Source organism: Astyanax mexicanus, chromosome 25 (assembly GCF_023375975.1).
Source record: "Astyanax mexicanus isolate ESR-SI-001 chromosome 25, AstMex3_surface, whole genome shotgun sequence".
Classification (NCBI taxonomy): Eukaryota; Metazoa; Chordata; class Actinopteri; order Characiformes; family Acestrorhamphidae; genus Astyanax; species Astyanax mexicanus.
The window spans coordinates 195,574-212,500 of record NC_064432.1 but is presented as its reverse complement, the minus strand read 5'-3'; the positions used below and the strand labels follow the sequence as shown (position 1 = coordinate 212,500).

The following is a 16,927-nucleotide window of genomic DNA, read 5'->3' as shown; positions in this document are numbered from 1 at the left end:
AAATAGCAAAATCAGAGAAACTGATTCAGAAACTGAAGCTCTCTCTTCATTTTTACAGAGTTGTATAAATATATATATAAAAACGATATGCATTAATGTATCTGAAGTGCAGTAATATTCACTTTTTAAAGGGAAACGGTAAAATGTCCGCACATTAAAGCACATTCACTTCAATAAAAATCACAGAAACTACAAAAATAAACTCTTAGCTTTGTTATGCTAATTTGCTTCGTTGAGTGACAGCAGGGCTGTGTTATCGGTGATGACCCCTAAAGAGGCGGGGCTTACAGCAGCGCCCAGGCTCTAATTTTAGCAGCATGAGGACGTTTTTTATTATCAGTGAAGCCGAACGCAGTCAGATCTGATACTGGATTAAACAGATTTCTGTAACATTTTACACTTTAAAATATTAATGTTAATAATATATTTTGGGATTTTGCACTCGGCTGTTCTCTAGTGTTTCAGCTGCATATATGTTGATTATAAATGTATGTATTTTATATACACCTGTAGCTCCTATGCACCTATGATGAATTTGGTGGATTGCTATTGTAACGGTGCAGCTACCTGGACGTGTTCAACAAACTCTTCTCAGCAGAGGAAACTGAGCTGCTGGTTGACGCTGTGAAGGAGCTCCAGCAGCTCATTTACGGGAACAGCAATGTTATTTTATTTACTATTCTGTTTATTGTTGATGTAAAAGTTGTGTTTGTGCTGCTGTGTGTTCAGGTGTGTGTGTGTGTTCAGGTGTGTGTGTGTGTTCAGGTGTGTGTGTTACCTGAGCGTGCAGAGAGGAGGGGTAGGTGAAAGCAGGTGGTAGAGCAGGTGAGAGTTCTGCAGGGTACAGTGGGTACGATGCCCAAACATCAGGACTGCTGGGGTACAGACCCGGTACTGTCAGCTCATCTGCAAACACAGCAACACAAACATAAACACAGTTACACACAGTATAACACAGTAAAACACACTGCAACACACTGTGTTATACTGTGTTATACTCTGCAGTATGTTTTTGTCTCAATTAACACAAATAAAGAACCAAATAATCCAAAAGTCCTAAAGACCTAAATCTCATTGATCTGATATTTCACAGATTTTTATTTGATTGGTTTTTGTTTCTCTGGTTTCTGAGGGCTGTTCTTCTTCACTGAGGTGGATTTGAGATAAGGAAGGTTTGGTGATTTAACAGGAATGCACTCGCAGCACAATCACAGCTGCACACACACACACACACACACACACACTCCTCACACTCCAAACTAACAAACAAACACCACACACTCTAAACACCACATTCCACCCCGCTAATGTTCCACGCTCAGCTAACGCTCAGAACTGCTGACCTTCAGCTTCTTCACAACCTGCAGCCGTTCATACCTCTACACATACATACACTTACATTTAAATCAACTCATATACACACATAACACAACTAAAAAGAACTAAATATTTACTAAAGTTCAGAAACTGAACCAAAAAGACGCACAAAAAAACATTTTTTCCACAAATCAAGAATTTCAGTTTAAAATACTTTTATTTTATGCATTATACCAAAATATACCAAATCTGTGTTATAGTGCATTACAACACTACACTGTACAATGTTCTTATGAACAGATATTATGAGACATTATAAGCCCTTATATTTGTAGTTTATAATGTGTTATGAATGTCGCTGTAAGTACTTATGAGCTATTATACACGCTTCTTACAGTCATTATAAGGTATTATGCATATCATGTCATATAGAGCATTATGAATGCACTCATAATGCATTATGAATACAGGGTTCATAGGAAGTGTTACTGTAAATTCCTCTCTATAATGATGAAGCTAAAGCTAAAGCTAAACTCCTCCTCCTGCACTGAACTCAGAGTTTCACCCAATCAGAACTGGAATCTCAGGCTGAACTCAGTGGAGCGGGTTATAATAACAGGCTGATTATGGGGGGGGGGGGCTCGTTGTGGGGTCCCGTCCTCGTGGGGGGGTTATCAGTGTTACTCACAGGGGTCCCGGCTGATGAAGGGGGGTCCGGGGCTCTGCTGGGACGGTGGGGGGTTGGGGGTCCCCACCAGTTTGCTCTTGGCCATCTTGGTGTTGGCCTTGGCGAACTCTAACCTCAGAGTCTGAGGGATCTCCGGGTCGAACCGAACTCCCTGCAGGAGGAGAAAAATCACATTTATCTCAACATAAATTCCAGATCCTCACTTTACCATCAGCATCCAGAAAACACAACTACACTTATATAGCTTTTTCCCTTTCTAATTTACAATTACAATCTACACACAATTAGCAATCAACCAGCAGCAGCCAATCACACACGGCATACTCTCAACCGGAAACAACCGTCCACCTGGAGAACTGATAAATACTTACAGCCACAAACACCAGGATCATTAGAGTATCTAATTTACCTCATCTCCATATTTTACACTGTGAGAGGAAACCAGAGAGACACGAATAGAATATAGAGACTCCACACAGGTGGGACTTGAACCCAAGACCTCAGTGCTGAGAGGGGAACGTGATAACCACTGTACAGTGCAGTAGAAGTAGTAGTAGTCTATTGAGGGTAGAGACAGTTACTCCAACAAAAGCAGGATAAACTCTTTAATACCCTATATTTATAGAGTTATATAGAGTTATATAGAGTTCTATATGGGGTATGTAGATTTGTATGGTATTGTTGAGTTAGTAAAGAGGAACAGGATTGTGATCAGATGTCAGTGTGAGGAAGGTGTTAACACCACAGTCCACAGATTCCTCACACACTGACAGCATCACCAGAGATAGTGTTCCAGCTCTGATCACCAGCAGCTCTTAATCATTACTCACTTTCACCCCCAACAACACATCACCACCCCCCTGAGATCATCTCAACACAACCGACCGCAGGTCAGATTAACCTTCAGCCAGACGCTCTACAACTCTATAAACTCTACATAACTCTACATAACTCTATAACTTTATAACTCTATAACTCTCAGAACAACACAACCAACAGCAGGTCAGATTAAGCTTCAGCCAGACACCCTATAACTCTATAAACTCTATAAACTCTATGACTATACAACTCTATAAACTCTACATAACTCTATAAACTCTACATAACTCTATAAACTCTATAAACTCTACATAACTCTATAACTCTATAAACTCTATAAACTCTACATAACTCTATAAACTCTCAGAACAACACAACCGACGGCAGGTCAGATTAAACTTCAGACAGGCGCTCTATAACTCTATAAACTCTATAAACTCTATAACTCTTTAACTCTATAAACTCTATGACTATACAACTCTATAAACTCTACATAACTCTATAACTCTATAGCTCTATAAACTCTATAAACTCTATAAACTCTATAACTCGATAAACTCTATAAACTCTACAACTCTACAACTGGACAGTGGACTCTCACTATAGAGCCCTGATCTACTGATCTCAGTTCAGTTCAGTAAAACACTGCAGACGCTTCTGCAAACACTGAGGAGGAACTCGGCCGGAGCTGAGGTCAATATTAGACGTCTCGACCGAATCCAGACACTTAAAACCAACGACGTCGCGTCTGAATCCTGAAAATAACAGCAGAAACTGTGAGCAGAGTAAACAAAAGAGCACTTCAACCAGAACAAAGACGAGGTTTAGGAAAGAAAGAGCGTAGCCTCGAGCTCTTCCCCCATAAAATCAACTCAATATGAGACAGAATTCCTCTCTCTCTCTCTCTCTCTCTCTCTCTCTCTCTTTCTCTTTAATGTAAAAGCGTGTATGAAACAGTGGACGCTGATGAAAGAGGCGCTGTGCCTGTAGCAGCAGCAGCAGCAGCGTGGTGTTCCACAGGGGTGGGTTCTGGGCCGTGCTGCGGAGGTGAACAGTGGTGAATAGTGGTGAAAGTGTAGCAGTGCCCTGGTTCTCAGGGATGAGGGTATTAAGTGGGATTGTCTGGGCTCTAGCGTAGCGGCGCTGGAGCGATTGAAGCTCCGCGGGGTGAAAGAATCCACGCCTCACTCCCATCACTGACTCTACCTCTCTCTATATATTTCATATTAAACCTTCTGGAGCTTCTGAAATATATATATAACCCTCAGCCCTGAAATCTATACAAGCAGAAGAGTCTTCAGAGGAATCTGATCTTTTCTTTATAGATTCCTGTACAGTTTCTGTTTGAGTGAAAACTGAGTGAATCACGTCATTCTGTAAAACAATGATCCAAACAAACAACAGCAACAAACGACCACAAGTGAAAACTCCAACTGTCCCTGATCTGATCTTCTATCAGAAATCTTCATGCTGCTGCTACCTGTCTACTCTCTCTATTTTTGTGTATTTTTGTGTATTTTTTATATATTTATCTTGATATCTATTTTGTTCTATTGTATTGTATTGTATTCTTATTTTTATTGATTTTATTTGATCTATATTTATCTATTTTAATAACAGCTCTTGGGTGTAAACTGGATCGTGAGATCACAATTTCGTTCCACCTCATGAACCACATGTGATGCGAATGACAATCAGATCACTAATTTATCAATAATGTATAATAATGTTATGTAGCACATGTACGCCCACGTTTATCAGAATCTAATCTAGGAAAGCATGGCGACACCCCTGTTCCTTACTGGTGTCACATAATGAGCCTTATTATCGTTTGTCAAATGAGAATTTTTAGAGAAAGTTCTGGACTTCTGATAAATTCTAATAATTCACTATAATCCCTGATTATAAGCTTTTAATACGACTCTACGCTTAGTTATTCAGCATAAACTCTGCTGATATAAAACCTTTACAGTCAAAACCAGACGAGTTCAAACCCTCAGAGCAGATCAATCACACAGAGCAGCGTCCATTAATCATCCTGCTTTAATTCACTGTTTGTCTTATTGACATTTCCGTCCCGCGTCTCCCGCGTGCTGAATCTCACGTGACTTCACCTGCAGCTCAAACGCTTCTGAAGAGCAAGGTCAAACCCGAGAGAGATTAAAAACTAAATCCTGAATCAATACAAGAGAGAGAGAAACAGAGAGAGAGAGAGAGAGAGAGAGAGAGAGAAACAGAGAGAGAGAGAGAGAGAGAGAGAGAGAGAGAAACAGAGAGAGAGAGAGAGAGAGAGAGAAACAGAGAGAGAGAGAGAGAGAGAGAGAGAAACAGAGAGAGAGAGAGAGAGAGAGAGAGAGAGAGAAACAGAGAGAGATAGATAGAGAGAGAGAGAGAGAGAGGCTTTAATCTTGTTAAAATTCTACCATTTTCAGTGATGTATCACAGGAGGATGATACAAAATCATTTCTCTGCTAAAAAAAACTGAGAAATATCAGAAACAGCCTTGGAAACTTATATAAAACTTTAAACAGCAGCAGAGCTTCTGAATATATCTACACTGATGGGCGTGGTGTTCTGGAAATGAGGTGTGTTCAGGTACATTTCTGGAGTTTTATCTTGTTTATCTTGGTAACAGAAAACACAGGAGCTCCACTGACTGAATACAACCTAGACAGACGCCAACAGTCAGACGTTCATTGCTATCTCGGTAACACAGGCGCCGTGCCGAGCCGAGCGTACACCCCCACTTATTACACACACATGAACACACAGCAGCACAAACCCAACTAGTTCTATATTTTTCCCGTGCCTGTTTGTTTTCCTAGCCATGTGTATTCTTATCTCCGGCCCTTTTTTCAGTGCTCCAACCTGCGTTCTTTTGTAACTGCTTTTGTCTACTTTTGTATATATAGTCCCTTTGTCACTGTGTTCCCAAACAATAAACCAAAAACTTAGTCAACATAGAAACACAGAGTACATATGGAAGAGAACACAAAAGAAAGGAGCTATCCACACAGAAGTAGACAGGATACACCTGAGGACAGGTAACGAGGAGGTGGAGTTAAACACAAATGAACACAGACGGGAGCACTGAAGACAGGAGAACACAGAGCCACGTGCAAGAAAACACATGACTAGATAAAAACAGACACAGGAAAAGATAGAAACACAGAGATAGAGCAGTACAGTACAGAACATAATGAGAAGGAGTGCATCATTACAGTACAGTTTGGTAACTTGCTCTCATGACCTAAAACACTGTATATAACTGAGAACCTGAGGGAATTCAGATCTCGTGGGAAACACTACACACTGATGGTAAGTTAGGAGTCGTGGGGAGGAAAACACTGTTCATTCTAACTACATGTGATTTCCTTGACCGTAATTCAGTATCAGTCAAAAGTTTGGACACATTAGTGACTGGTGTTAGGTATTGGGTTATTGGGTCAGCAGTAAAAGTGATGTTCAGACGATGTTTTAACTCACGTTCAGAGCATTCTTCGCTGCTTCTGCTTCTGATCTGCTGTCAAAACTCACAAACCCCACCGGCTACAGAGAGAGAGAGAGAGAGAGAGAGAGAGAGAGAGAGAGTTAGACCTTCACACTCCATCAACTTCTGCATATTCTACTGCACTGTGTGAAGAAACCGAGACAGAAACATGCAGAGAGGAGGAGGAGGAGGAGGAGGAAGGGCAATCAGAGTTCATTCTCCAGCACTGCAACTAGAGAAATAGAGAGACAGATAGAGAGAGGGAGAGAGAGAAAAGGTTTAAGGGAAAGAGAGAAAAAGTGATACAGAAATTTATCCAGCATTCTAAAGTGCTGCCACTATGACCGACAAATCGCTGGTTTGAATCCCAGTCATGCAGCTTGCATCCATCCCATCAGCTGCCAAAGTCCCGAGAGAGCACAGTAGTCCTTGCTGTTTCTCTCTGGGTGGGTACAGTACAGTAGATGGCGCTCTCTCTTTCCCCTCATCACTTCTAGGGTGATGTGGATCAGCACAAGGCTGCGTCTGTGAGCTGATGTATCAGAACCGAGTCGCTGCGCTTTCCTCCGAGCGTTAGATCTGTGATGCTACTCGGTGGAATAATCCTGGTTTTTAATCACAGTTTTTTTTCATGCATCTTGGCATCATGTTCTCCTCCACCAGTCTTACACACTGCTTTTGGATAACTTTATGCTGCTTTACTCCTGGTGTAAAAATTCAAGCAGTTCAGTTTGGTGGTTTGATGGTTTGTGATCATCCATCTTCCTCTTGATTATATTCCAGAGGTTTTCAATTTGGTAAAATTTCTCTCTCTCTCTCTCTCTGTCTTTCTCTAACTGTCTTTCTCTCTCTCTCTCTCTCTCTGTCTCTCTGTCTCTCTCTCTGTCTTTCTCTAACTGTCTTTCTCTCTCTCTCTCTCTCTCTCTCTCTCTCTCTCTCTCTCTCTCTGTCTCTCTCTCTGTCTCTCTCTCTCTCTCTCTGTCTTTCTCTAACTGTCTCTCTCTCTCTCTCTGTCTCTCTGTCTCTCTCTCTGTCTCTCTCTGTCTCTCTCTCTCTCTCTCTCTGTCTCTCTCTGTCTCTCTCTGTCTCTCTCTGTCTCTCTCTCTCTGTCTCTCTCTGTCTCTCTCTCTGTCTCTCTCTCTGTCTCTCTCTCTGTCTCTCTCTCTGTCTCTCTCTGTCTCTCTCTCTCTGTCTCTCTCTGTCTCTCTCTCTCTCTCTCTCTCTCTCTCTCTGTCTCTCTCTGTCTCTCTCTGTCTCTCTCTCTCTGTCTCTCTCTGTCTCTCTCTCTGTCTCTCTCTCTGTCTCTCTCTCTGTCTCTCTCTGTCTCTCTCTCTCTGTCTCTCTCTGTCTCTCTCTGTCTCTCTCTCTCTCTCTCTCTCTCTCTCTCTGTCTCTCTCTGTCTCTCTCTGTCTCTCTCTGAGGGTAGTTATTAATAGCAGTAGTGAGAAGGTGCTGCTATATATGGAGATGGTTGTGAGTCTCTGGAGAGAAGCTGGAATCAATTGATTTACATTACTGTTCTCCTCTCTCTGCCCTGAGCCGTAACTCCGCCCCCAACAGCCGACCTGCCACACACACCCGGCACAGGCTGAGAGACAGACGACCTGCCACACACACCCGGCACAGGCTGAGAGACAGCCGACCCTAAACACACACACACCCGGCACAGGCTGAGAAATAGCCGACCTGCCACACACACACACCCGGCACAGTCCGAAACACAGCCGACCTGCCACACACACACACCCGGCACAGTCCGAAACACAGCCGACCCTAAACACACACACACACACACACACACCCGGCACAGTCCGAAACACAGCCGACCCTAAACACACACACACACACACACACCCGGCACAGGCTGAGAGACAGCTGACCTGCCACACACACCCGGCATAGGCTGAGAGACAGCCGATCATAACGTCTCTTTCTCGTGTGAGTTAAACTCTCGCGCACTCCGGCGGGATGCACTCCCCCACAGGAAGTGGAGCTGCTGCTGTGCCGGGTGCTGTCGGGGTGATAAACTGTGCCGGGAGGCAGGAATAGACAGGGTGACATTATCAGACGTGAACTGTGGCAGAGAGAGAGACGCTCGCGTGAGACTCAGATCAGGACGTGATGATGGACTTTCAGCACAGTTCAGTTTAATAACAACAGCAACGGATCACAGCTTTTACAGAAAAGTGAAGAAGAAATAAAACAGTGTTAAAAGAAAGATGTTGATTGTTTTTATTGTTTGTAATGTCCTGTAGATGTTAGAGGAGTTAGTGAACAGAGTCTCACCTGTTTTGAGGTAAGTTTGATGAGGGAACCTTCATAACCCTGAATAAACAAATAAACACAAAAACAACACAATTACTTCTTACACACAGGTATTATTACACATTATAAACAGCCGTTACAAACATCAGAGCTAAACGTTTAACTGTAAGAATTTAATTACAGTAATAAAAAGTTTAGACGCGTGAATAAATAACACAACGTGTGTGTGACAAATGTTCTAATGATGTTTTGTTCCAAAATATGTTTATTTCATACGTTTTCAGAACATTTGTTCCACAATGCTGTTGGAATGCTTAACGTTTCAATAATGTTAGTATTAGTGTAGCAGGAAATGTGTGACCGTTGTTCAGAAGCATTTTAATCACTTTTTGACATAAAAATGTTTTCTAACACAATGTTCTAATAACATTGTGTGACAAACATCTAATATATCTGTAACACAATGTTATTAGAACATTGTGTTGGAAAAAGTGATTAAAATGTTTCCATAATGTTAGTATTAATCTAGCTGGAAATGTTTTGTTCCAACATTATTAAACGTGTGTCACACAACGTTTCTCTGTTAGATGATTACTAACATTATGGAAATATTGTGTGAGAAACATTGTATTAACATTGTTTTGCAAAACATTTTTACGTCACATGTTTTCAGAATGTTTGCCCGGCAACCAGAGACTCGGCCTATCAGAAACTCAACACCTGAATAGAGCTGAAAGATCAGAGACTCACCTGAAATAAATACCCAGATGACGCTTTATAAACGTCTGTCTGAATGTTCTTAGAAATTTTTTTATTTATCATTTATCAAACATTCTGGTACCATCGCTGTAATGCCAATTCTTTCTTACATTTAATGTTTGTACAATGTTAGTATTCGTCTAGCTGGAAATGTTTTTGAAAAACTTTCTACTAACTTTTTGTGACAAACATTCTAATAACGCTGTTTCAACTTTAGTAGATGTTTGTAACACTAACATTGTGGAAATATTGTGTGACAAACATTCTAATAACATTGTTTTGCAAAACATTTTTACGTTTTAAATGTTTCAGAACATTTGTCACATACCATTATTACAACATTTCTGTGACAGACGTTCTAATATCGCTGTTCCAACTTTAATAAACGTTTTTCACACAGCATTTCTCTGTTAGATAAATACTAACATTATGGAAACTTTAAGTAGTCAGAATTGGCTTTATAATAAATAAAAAACTTTCTATAAAGTTTCAGACTGACGTTTATAAAATGTTTTCTGGGTATTAAGTTTAAGTCTGAGTGAGGAAGTGAGGAGCTGAGAGGAGTGATGATGATGTGATGAATGGAGGGATTGTTGGATGAAGAGCAGTAGAGCAGTAATTCAGTAATCAGTGTGGAGGAAGAGAAATGTGTGGAGAAAAGTATTAAACTCACTTTAAAAGGTCTGAAGAGCAGATAAAGCTCCCGCGGCTTTATATCCAACGGCAACCCGCTAACAAACAGAGTCCGGACCTGAAAACACAGATCAGAACATTAACACTCAAACTGCAGCGCAACAACCAAACACCATACATAACCATTCATAACCAGTCATAACCATTCATAACCATTTATAACCATACATAACCATACATAACTATCCATAACCATTTATAACTATACATACTTATGCATAACCATTCATAACCATTCATAACCATACATAACCATTCATAACCATTCATAACCATACATAACTATCCATAACCATACATAACTATTCATAACCATTTATAACTATACATACTTATACATAACCATTCATAACCATTCATAACCATACATAACCATTCATAACCATACATAACCATACATAACCATACATAACCATACATAACCATCCATAACCATCCATAACCATCCATAACTATCCATAACCATTCATAACCATTCATAACCATACATAACTATCCATAACCATACATAACTATTCATAACCATTTATAACTATACATACTTATACATAACCATTCATAACCATTCATAACCATACATAACCATTCATAACCATACATAACCATACATAACCATCCATAACCATTCATAACTAGATTAATAAAATAAAAAAAAAAACAATTTTTAAGACTTTAAGAAACTTTTAGAAGTATTTTTAGAGTCTTAGTTGAGACCAATCTTGTAGTAGTCTTTAGTAGTTGAGTCTAAGTAAAAAAACAAGACTTTTAGTAGAGGTTGTATAAGAGAATCACAAGGTTAAGATCAGTTCTAAGATCTGATGTTTATGAACGTGTTTAATTTGATCTGTGTAATGATTCTGAAGCTCTATAAACAGAATCGCTGATAGATAATCTGTAGATGAAGGTACTCTAAATCTCCTCCAGACTTTTAAATGTAATAAAAACGTCAAGAACTGATTTTTAACTCAGAGTTTCACATCCGCACTCACACTCACCATCATACCTCACCAACACAAACACAAACACCGGTCGCTTAGCAACCTGCACACGTCCCTGCTCCAATCAGATCATCTGCTCTGTTCTCATACAGAGGAATTCACCAGCACTCGCACCGTGAACTCGTAACTCCACTGTGATACTGAGCTCTTACATCCATTATACAGTGAATAATACGCCATCCTCCCTTTCTTTCTTTCATTCTTTCCTTCACCTTTTTTTCTTTATATCTCTCTTTCTGTCTTACTTTCTTTTTCTCTGATTCTGATTAAAAAAAATAATAAAAAAAAAAGTTAACTTTTTATCCAATCAGGGATCTAACACTGCTACCTGGTGGGCGGGGCTTGAACACATAATTAAACGACCCTGACAACAATCTTTATAAGTGAACCAGTAATTTAAAAAATATATAAAATATAATATATAATATTGTGTTTTTTAAGAACCAGACATTTTTGCCAAAGTAATTATTACAATAATCCAATATGATCATTTTTTAACCCCCTGTAATCCATATTTTACTGTTTTCTTTAACATTAGGTTTTTATAACACCCCCCCCCCCCTCCTTTTCCTCTTCTGGCCAATGTATGTCAGGAAGCAAACAAATGTCAAGTTTAAGTTCATTTTAAAGCTCAACAGAACACCACGCCCATCAGTGTAGATATATTCAGAAGATCTGCTGCTGTTTAAACCAGGCAGGAGGAAGGAGGAAGGAGGGAGGTAGAGATGAGTACTCAGCAGCTGAACAGCAGGACACGCGAGAGTTCACACGCCTTTAATAAGCGCGAGAGTTTCTGATTTAAGTGCTCTTAAAAGAAAACTGCACCACTCAAACCCCCAGCGGGAGAAACACCACCAACACCATTACATTACATTACATTACATTACATTACATTACATTACATTTGGCAGACGCTTTTGTCCAAAGCGACTTACAATATTGAAGTGCAAATAATAGAAGAGGTTAAGTACAAAAACAATAGAAGTTAAAAATAAAGCATCTATAGATAGGGCCTTAAGGAGGTCAGAGGGAAATAATGGGATAGAGGAGTAGAGAAGAGGAAGAAGGAGATGAGATTAGAAGTAGTTAGTTTGTTAGAGGTGTTAGGAGAGTAACACCACCAACACCTCCGTCCCCTCCACCCTGCCAAGATAAACTAACATATATCCGCCCGGCCACCGTACATCTGGAGGGATAGCACAAAATCAGGTTAAACCAGCCGTATCAGGTATGGAGGGGCGGCTCTACAATCATACCTATGAAGTTTCTGCATTGAAACACTAGAAAAACATATTTACACAGACTTTACTCAACATACAGCTCTGCATTTAAAAATTATACAATATAATCATTATTATTATTATGCTGGAAAATCCTCCAAAGTCCAGGTTGCTGCGCTGTTAAAATAGCAATCCGCCAAAGTCAGAGCTCACCTGACTCTTAACGGGAATGATAAGCAAGAGACACTCTTGATTTGTTTATGCCCAAAATTAAACACACCCACGATTAATTAAGACCCTTTTGCATGTTTCGAATCGTGCAAGGTGTACTTTTCCCGTTGTTATGATAGCAAAGACACACTGTGTGACAGTAAAGGGTGAGTAAAGGGTTAACTCCACACTGTTTGATGTTTAATGCTCTGATGAACACTGAGGATCTCACCTGACTCAGCTGAAGAGTCAGAGAGTCTCATGCCTCCATTCTCTCTCTCTCTCTCTCATGACCATATAAGGAGTTTTTTGGTGTTGAGGTCATGCATGCTCTCTCTCACAGTATAAACCAGTAAAAACAGAAAGAGCTGATGAGAGGAGGGAGGGATTTAACTATATAACAACTGCATGCAGTAAACTTTATATTTATTCCTTGTTTTCCTGTTTTTAGACTCACCCCCCTTTATCTTGTATTTCACAAAAGTGAGATAACTACAAATATTTTATTATATATTTTGATGGGAAACACTGTAGATATGAAGTGTTAAATTTGGTGATTCGGGTTTAGTTCTCTCATACTGCTCTCTGAATATTCAACACATTAACAACCCCAAACACACCTCCAACACAACCACTGCCACACTTCGAATCCCGGTCATGCAGCTTGCCATCAGCTGCCGGAGCCCCGAGAGAGCACAGTTGTCCTTGCTCTCTCTGGGATAATGGAACTGTGGTATAATCACAGTAATACACTCGAGGTTCTACGACCGCAGCACAGCAGTGCCAATATTACACATTATAGCACAAACCTCGAGTGTATTACTGCTTAAATAACACGGGGGATGAAAGAAGGAGAGAATAAAGGAGGAGTTATTGAGAGGAGACAGATGTAGCGCAGTGAAAGTGCAGAGCTTTCTCCTCCTGTCAGAATCCCTCACTTCTTCTGAAGATCCTGAGAAATAAAAGCAGATCTCTCTCTCTCTCTATTCATCTCTCTCTCTCTCTCTCTCTCTCTCTCTCTCAGCAGCCGTTTCTGACAGTAAGCCTTGTTGTGTTAGTGAATACCTCGTGTCGTCAGGCTGACAAATGGCCAAGATAAGATGACAATTCCCCCAGTGAAGCTTTATAAATAAACCCGGGACAACTGAGGCAAAGAGCACTGAGACACATTATAAACACACAGCAGCATCTGTCCCCTCACTGACACCTATACACACACACACACACACACACTTTAACACACACTATACACAATTATACACACACACTTAACAGATGACAGCTTATGGAGATATGTGCACTTCGGGTTTCTGATATGGCGAAACGCCATCATGATACAATCAAGCATCAGCAGCCGGAGTCTGAGAGAGAGAGAGAGAGAGAGTACAGTAGGTCATGCTGCTTCTCCATCTTCAAATTTCTTCAAACTTCTTCACTATTGGCTCCTGGCATCAAGTATTTGCATAATGGGCGTGACCCTCCACCCCTCACTCACCATCACCTTGAGTTTTCACTATGATTCACAAGAAAGCTTTTTATTTATGATTTTACATCTGCTCCCCCATCCATCCTCCCTCTGTAGAACAGACGGGAACACACACACTCACACACACACTCACACACACACACACTCACACACACTCACACTGGGAAACACAACCAGTCTCTGCTGGATCAGCATCATTCTGTCGGAGGGCCGTCAGATCTCCTCTCCAGTGAGTAAACCCTGGTGAAGGTCAGCGTGGTCACATGGTCTCTTCTTCACCACAGAACACTGGATCACTATTATATCTGAACTCAGAAGCTTATGATCTGTGCAACATTCCGGAGGAGATTCCTGCACTATTACGCCAGGTTCACACTTTTTTACAGCTTTTTTAAGTCGTCATTCGTCGTGCTGTTCACTCTACACGACTGATCAGCAACACGAGGTCACGAATTACACGAGTTTTCACCCTGAGAAATCTACAACTCACCTGATCTCCAGAATCACGTTCATCACAAGAACACACCAGAACTAAAAGCACACAAGAACTAGTGAAGCCAAACCAGAGAGTCTCTATAGAGGAGAATACGCACTTAAAGTGAGTTTACACTCACACTGAGTAATAAAATCTGAATTTTATAAACGTTATAAATCAGTTTTATACTGAAATATGTACTCATGTCCTCAACACAGAACTAAATCAAATTAGCCCCATTTACCCCCAATTACAGAAACGTTTAACAGTAATTTACTGATATAACAGTTCTAGTCATGCCATATCAAATCATATCGTATCGTATGCAAGAATAACAGTTAATTATATTTCAGTAGTGTTTTCATGAATTAATGTTTTTAATTCAGTGTTTTTTCATATCGCCAAGAGTATTGTTATTGTGAAAATACCGTGAAATATCGTGATATTATTTTAGGGTAATATCACCCACCCTGTGCCTGAAAAACTGGGCTAAAATCATGCTCCTCCCCTTTATATTATTATTTAACATTTAGAACCACTAGACCTTATACACATCACCCCACCAGCGTTCACTACACAGCACTACTAATAATCAGTTTACATTAAATCAATACATGCTATCAATCTGTATATATATATATATATACTATATATACACTATATATACTATAACTTTAGGAAAACCTGTACATATAACAAACTTAAAAAGAGGCAGATATTATAAGATTCTCTTCTTCTTTTTGCTGCTTTTCATTTTATTTGTGATTTGTATTTGTTTTCTTCTTTATATAAAATGTATTTTGTTTATAATGAAATTAAAAAGTCTTCTAAATAAAATAAAATAAAATAAAAAAATGTAGATTTTGACATTTGATAAAGTATGTATTGGCCACAGACATGTCATGTAGCATTATATTAAATATAAGCTAAGGACTTTATTATATTCATTATATTCATTATATTTATGTATGTCATCATAGTTACAAAACATTTGTTGTAAATGACGAATACAGATACAGTTTATTATCATTTATAATTGAGGTTTATTGGGGAGTTGGGGTGAAATTATGATATTATTATGATACAATTCCCATTTTAATGATTATATCACAATACTCTAATTCTATAATATAATTCACTACTATAATTCTTAGATTCTCGATATTTATCACAAGATAATTCACTACGATACTTTACAGCACAGAATTATGGAATTATGGATTTATTGGTGTTTCAGTTTCACACAATTTTATCAATCAATATTCTTCTCCACAGGTTAATTAACCCTATTCATTTGATTATAGCGCCACCATGTGGAGTAATGAAGCAGTAACTATAGTAAGTCTGATTGTGGGCGGGGCTTAGAGAGTTTAAAGCACATATCATCGCTGTCCAATAGAAAACAAGTATCTCCAAAATGGCCAACCTTCTTAACTTTCAATGAAGTCAATGTAAAAACAGTTTATTTTGGGTAATTTTAGAGAAATTCTATTGGTCCGTACATCAAGAAATGTTAATGCAGTATAAGGGGTAATCTAAAAATCGACAAAAATGGAGATACTTGTTTTTTTTATTGGACAACAACAATATGCTTTAATAACGTTTCAGTATATCGCAACTACCCCTAGTTTTACACCCAATATTCCCAAATTTAACTGATAAATGTTAAATTGACCTACAATAAATCCAGAGGCTATTAACGAGAAGACGAGATGTTTCATCACTGTATCCACATATAAACTCATCCAGCAGCCAATCAGAAGAGCCTATAGAAACCCTAACCCTAACCCAAAGTAAATAAACTGCAGTATCTGCAGCTGAGATCAGGAAACTGCAGAAACTCAGAGCTTCAGCCAAAATAACTCTCTCTTAATGAGGAAATCTGATCAGTGTTTGATTACAAAACAAAGAGTTTAATAGGAACTCCAGGCAAACGGCCAGAACTCAAAAAACAACTGGATCCATAATAACTAACATCTAAGCAACCAGCTCCTCTATTAATCTCACTGTAACTCCCCACATAAACTACAGACAACATTTCACCCAAATTCCAAATAAAAACATTCTCATTTAGAGCATTTATTTACAGAAAATGAGAAATGACTGAAATAACAAAAAAGATGCAGAGCTTTCAGACCTCAAATAATGCAAAGAAAACAAGTTCATATTCATAAAGTTTTAAGAGTTCAGAAATAATCAATATTTGGTGGAATAATCCTGGTTTTTAATCACAGTTATAATTTCATGCATCTTGGCATCATGTTCTCCTCCACCAGTCTTACACACTGCTTTTGGATAACTTTATGCTGCTTTACTCCTGGTGTAAAAATTCAAGCAGTTCAGCTTTTGACATTTCTCTAACAGACAATATTATTTGTGTTTTTACATTCAGCCAAAAGTTTTCGGACACTTCTCTACCAGGGCTGTGTCATATCATATCGTACGCAATAATATTGCCAACATTTTTAATATGGTGATTATTGAAAGTACCATGAAATATTGTGATG

At 39.2% G+C, this 16,927-nt stretch overlaps 2 protein-coding genes across 34 annotated transcripts in view; one reads left to right on the top strand and one right to left on the bottom strand.

The window, feature by feature from the left end:
• Positions 1-16,927, top strand: part of apbb2b (amyloid beta (A4) precursor protein-binding, family B, member 2b) — a 283,469-nt gene that overhangs the window by 120,117 nt on the left and 146,425 nt on the right. The window contains exon 1 of one of the 10 annotated variants that reach the window (XM_049472291.1): positions 5,332-5,409. The exons of 8 other annotated variants lie outside the window; for them this stretch is intronic. The gene's annotated coding sequence lies outside the window, so the exon portion shown is untranslated. Of the gene's footprint in view, positions 1-5,331; positions 5,420-16,927 lie in introns of those variants that run through there. One more of the 10 variants, XM_049472292.1, reaches the window with a different exon arrangement.
• The window catches only part of rbpms (RNA binding protein, mRNA processing factor), a 31,023-nt gene that overhangs the window by 12,970 nt on the left and 1,126 nt on the right, over positions 1-16,927 (bottom strand). For all 24 annotated transcript variants that reach the window (XM_022668614.2, XM_049472330.1, XM_049472334.1 and 21 more), the window contains exons 2-6: positions 10,012-10,089; positions 8,601-8,639; positions 6,311-6,373; positions 2,006-2,156; positions 779-906 (exon numbers count right to left, since the gene is read on the bottom strand). In XM_022668614.2, the coding sequence (XP_022524335.1) occupies positions 779-906; positions 2,006-2,156; positions 6,311-6,373; positions 8,601-8,639; positions 10,012-10,089 (459 nt within the window). The remainder of the gene's footprint in view (positions 1-778; positions 907-2,005; positions 2,157-6,310; positions 6,374-8,600; positions 8,640-10,011; positions 10,090-16,927) is intronic.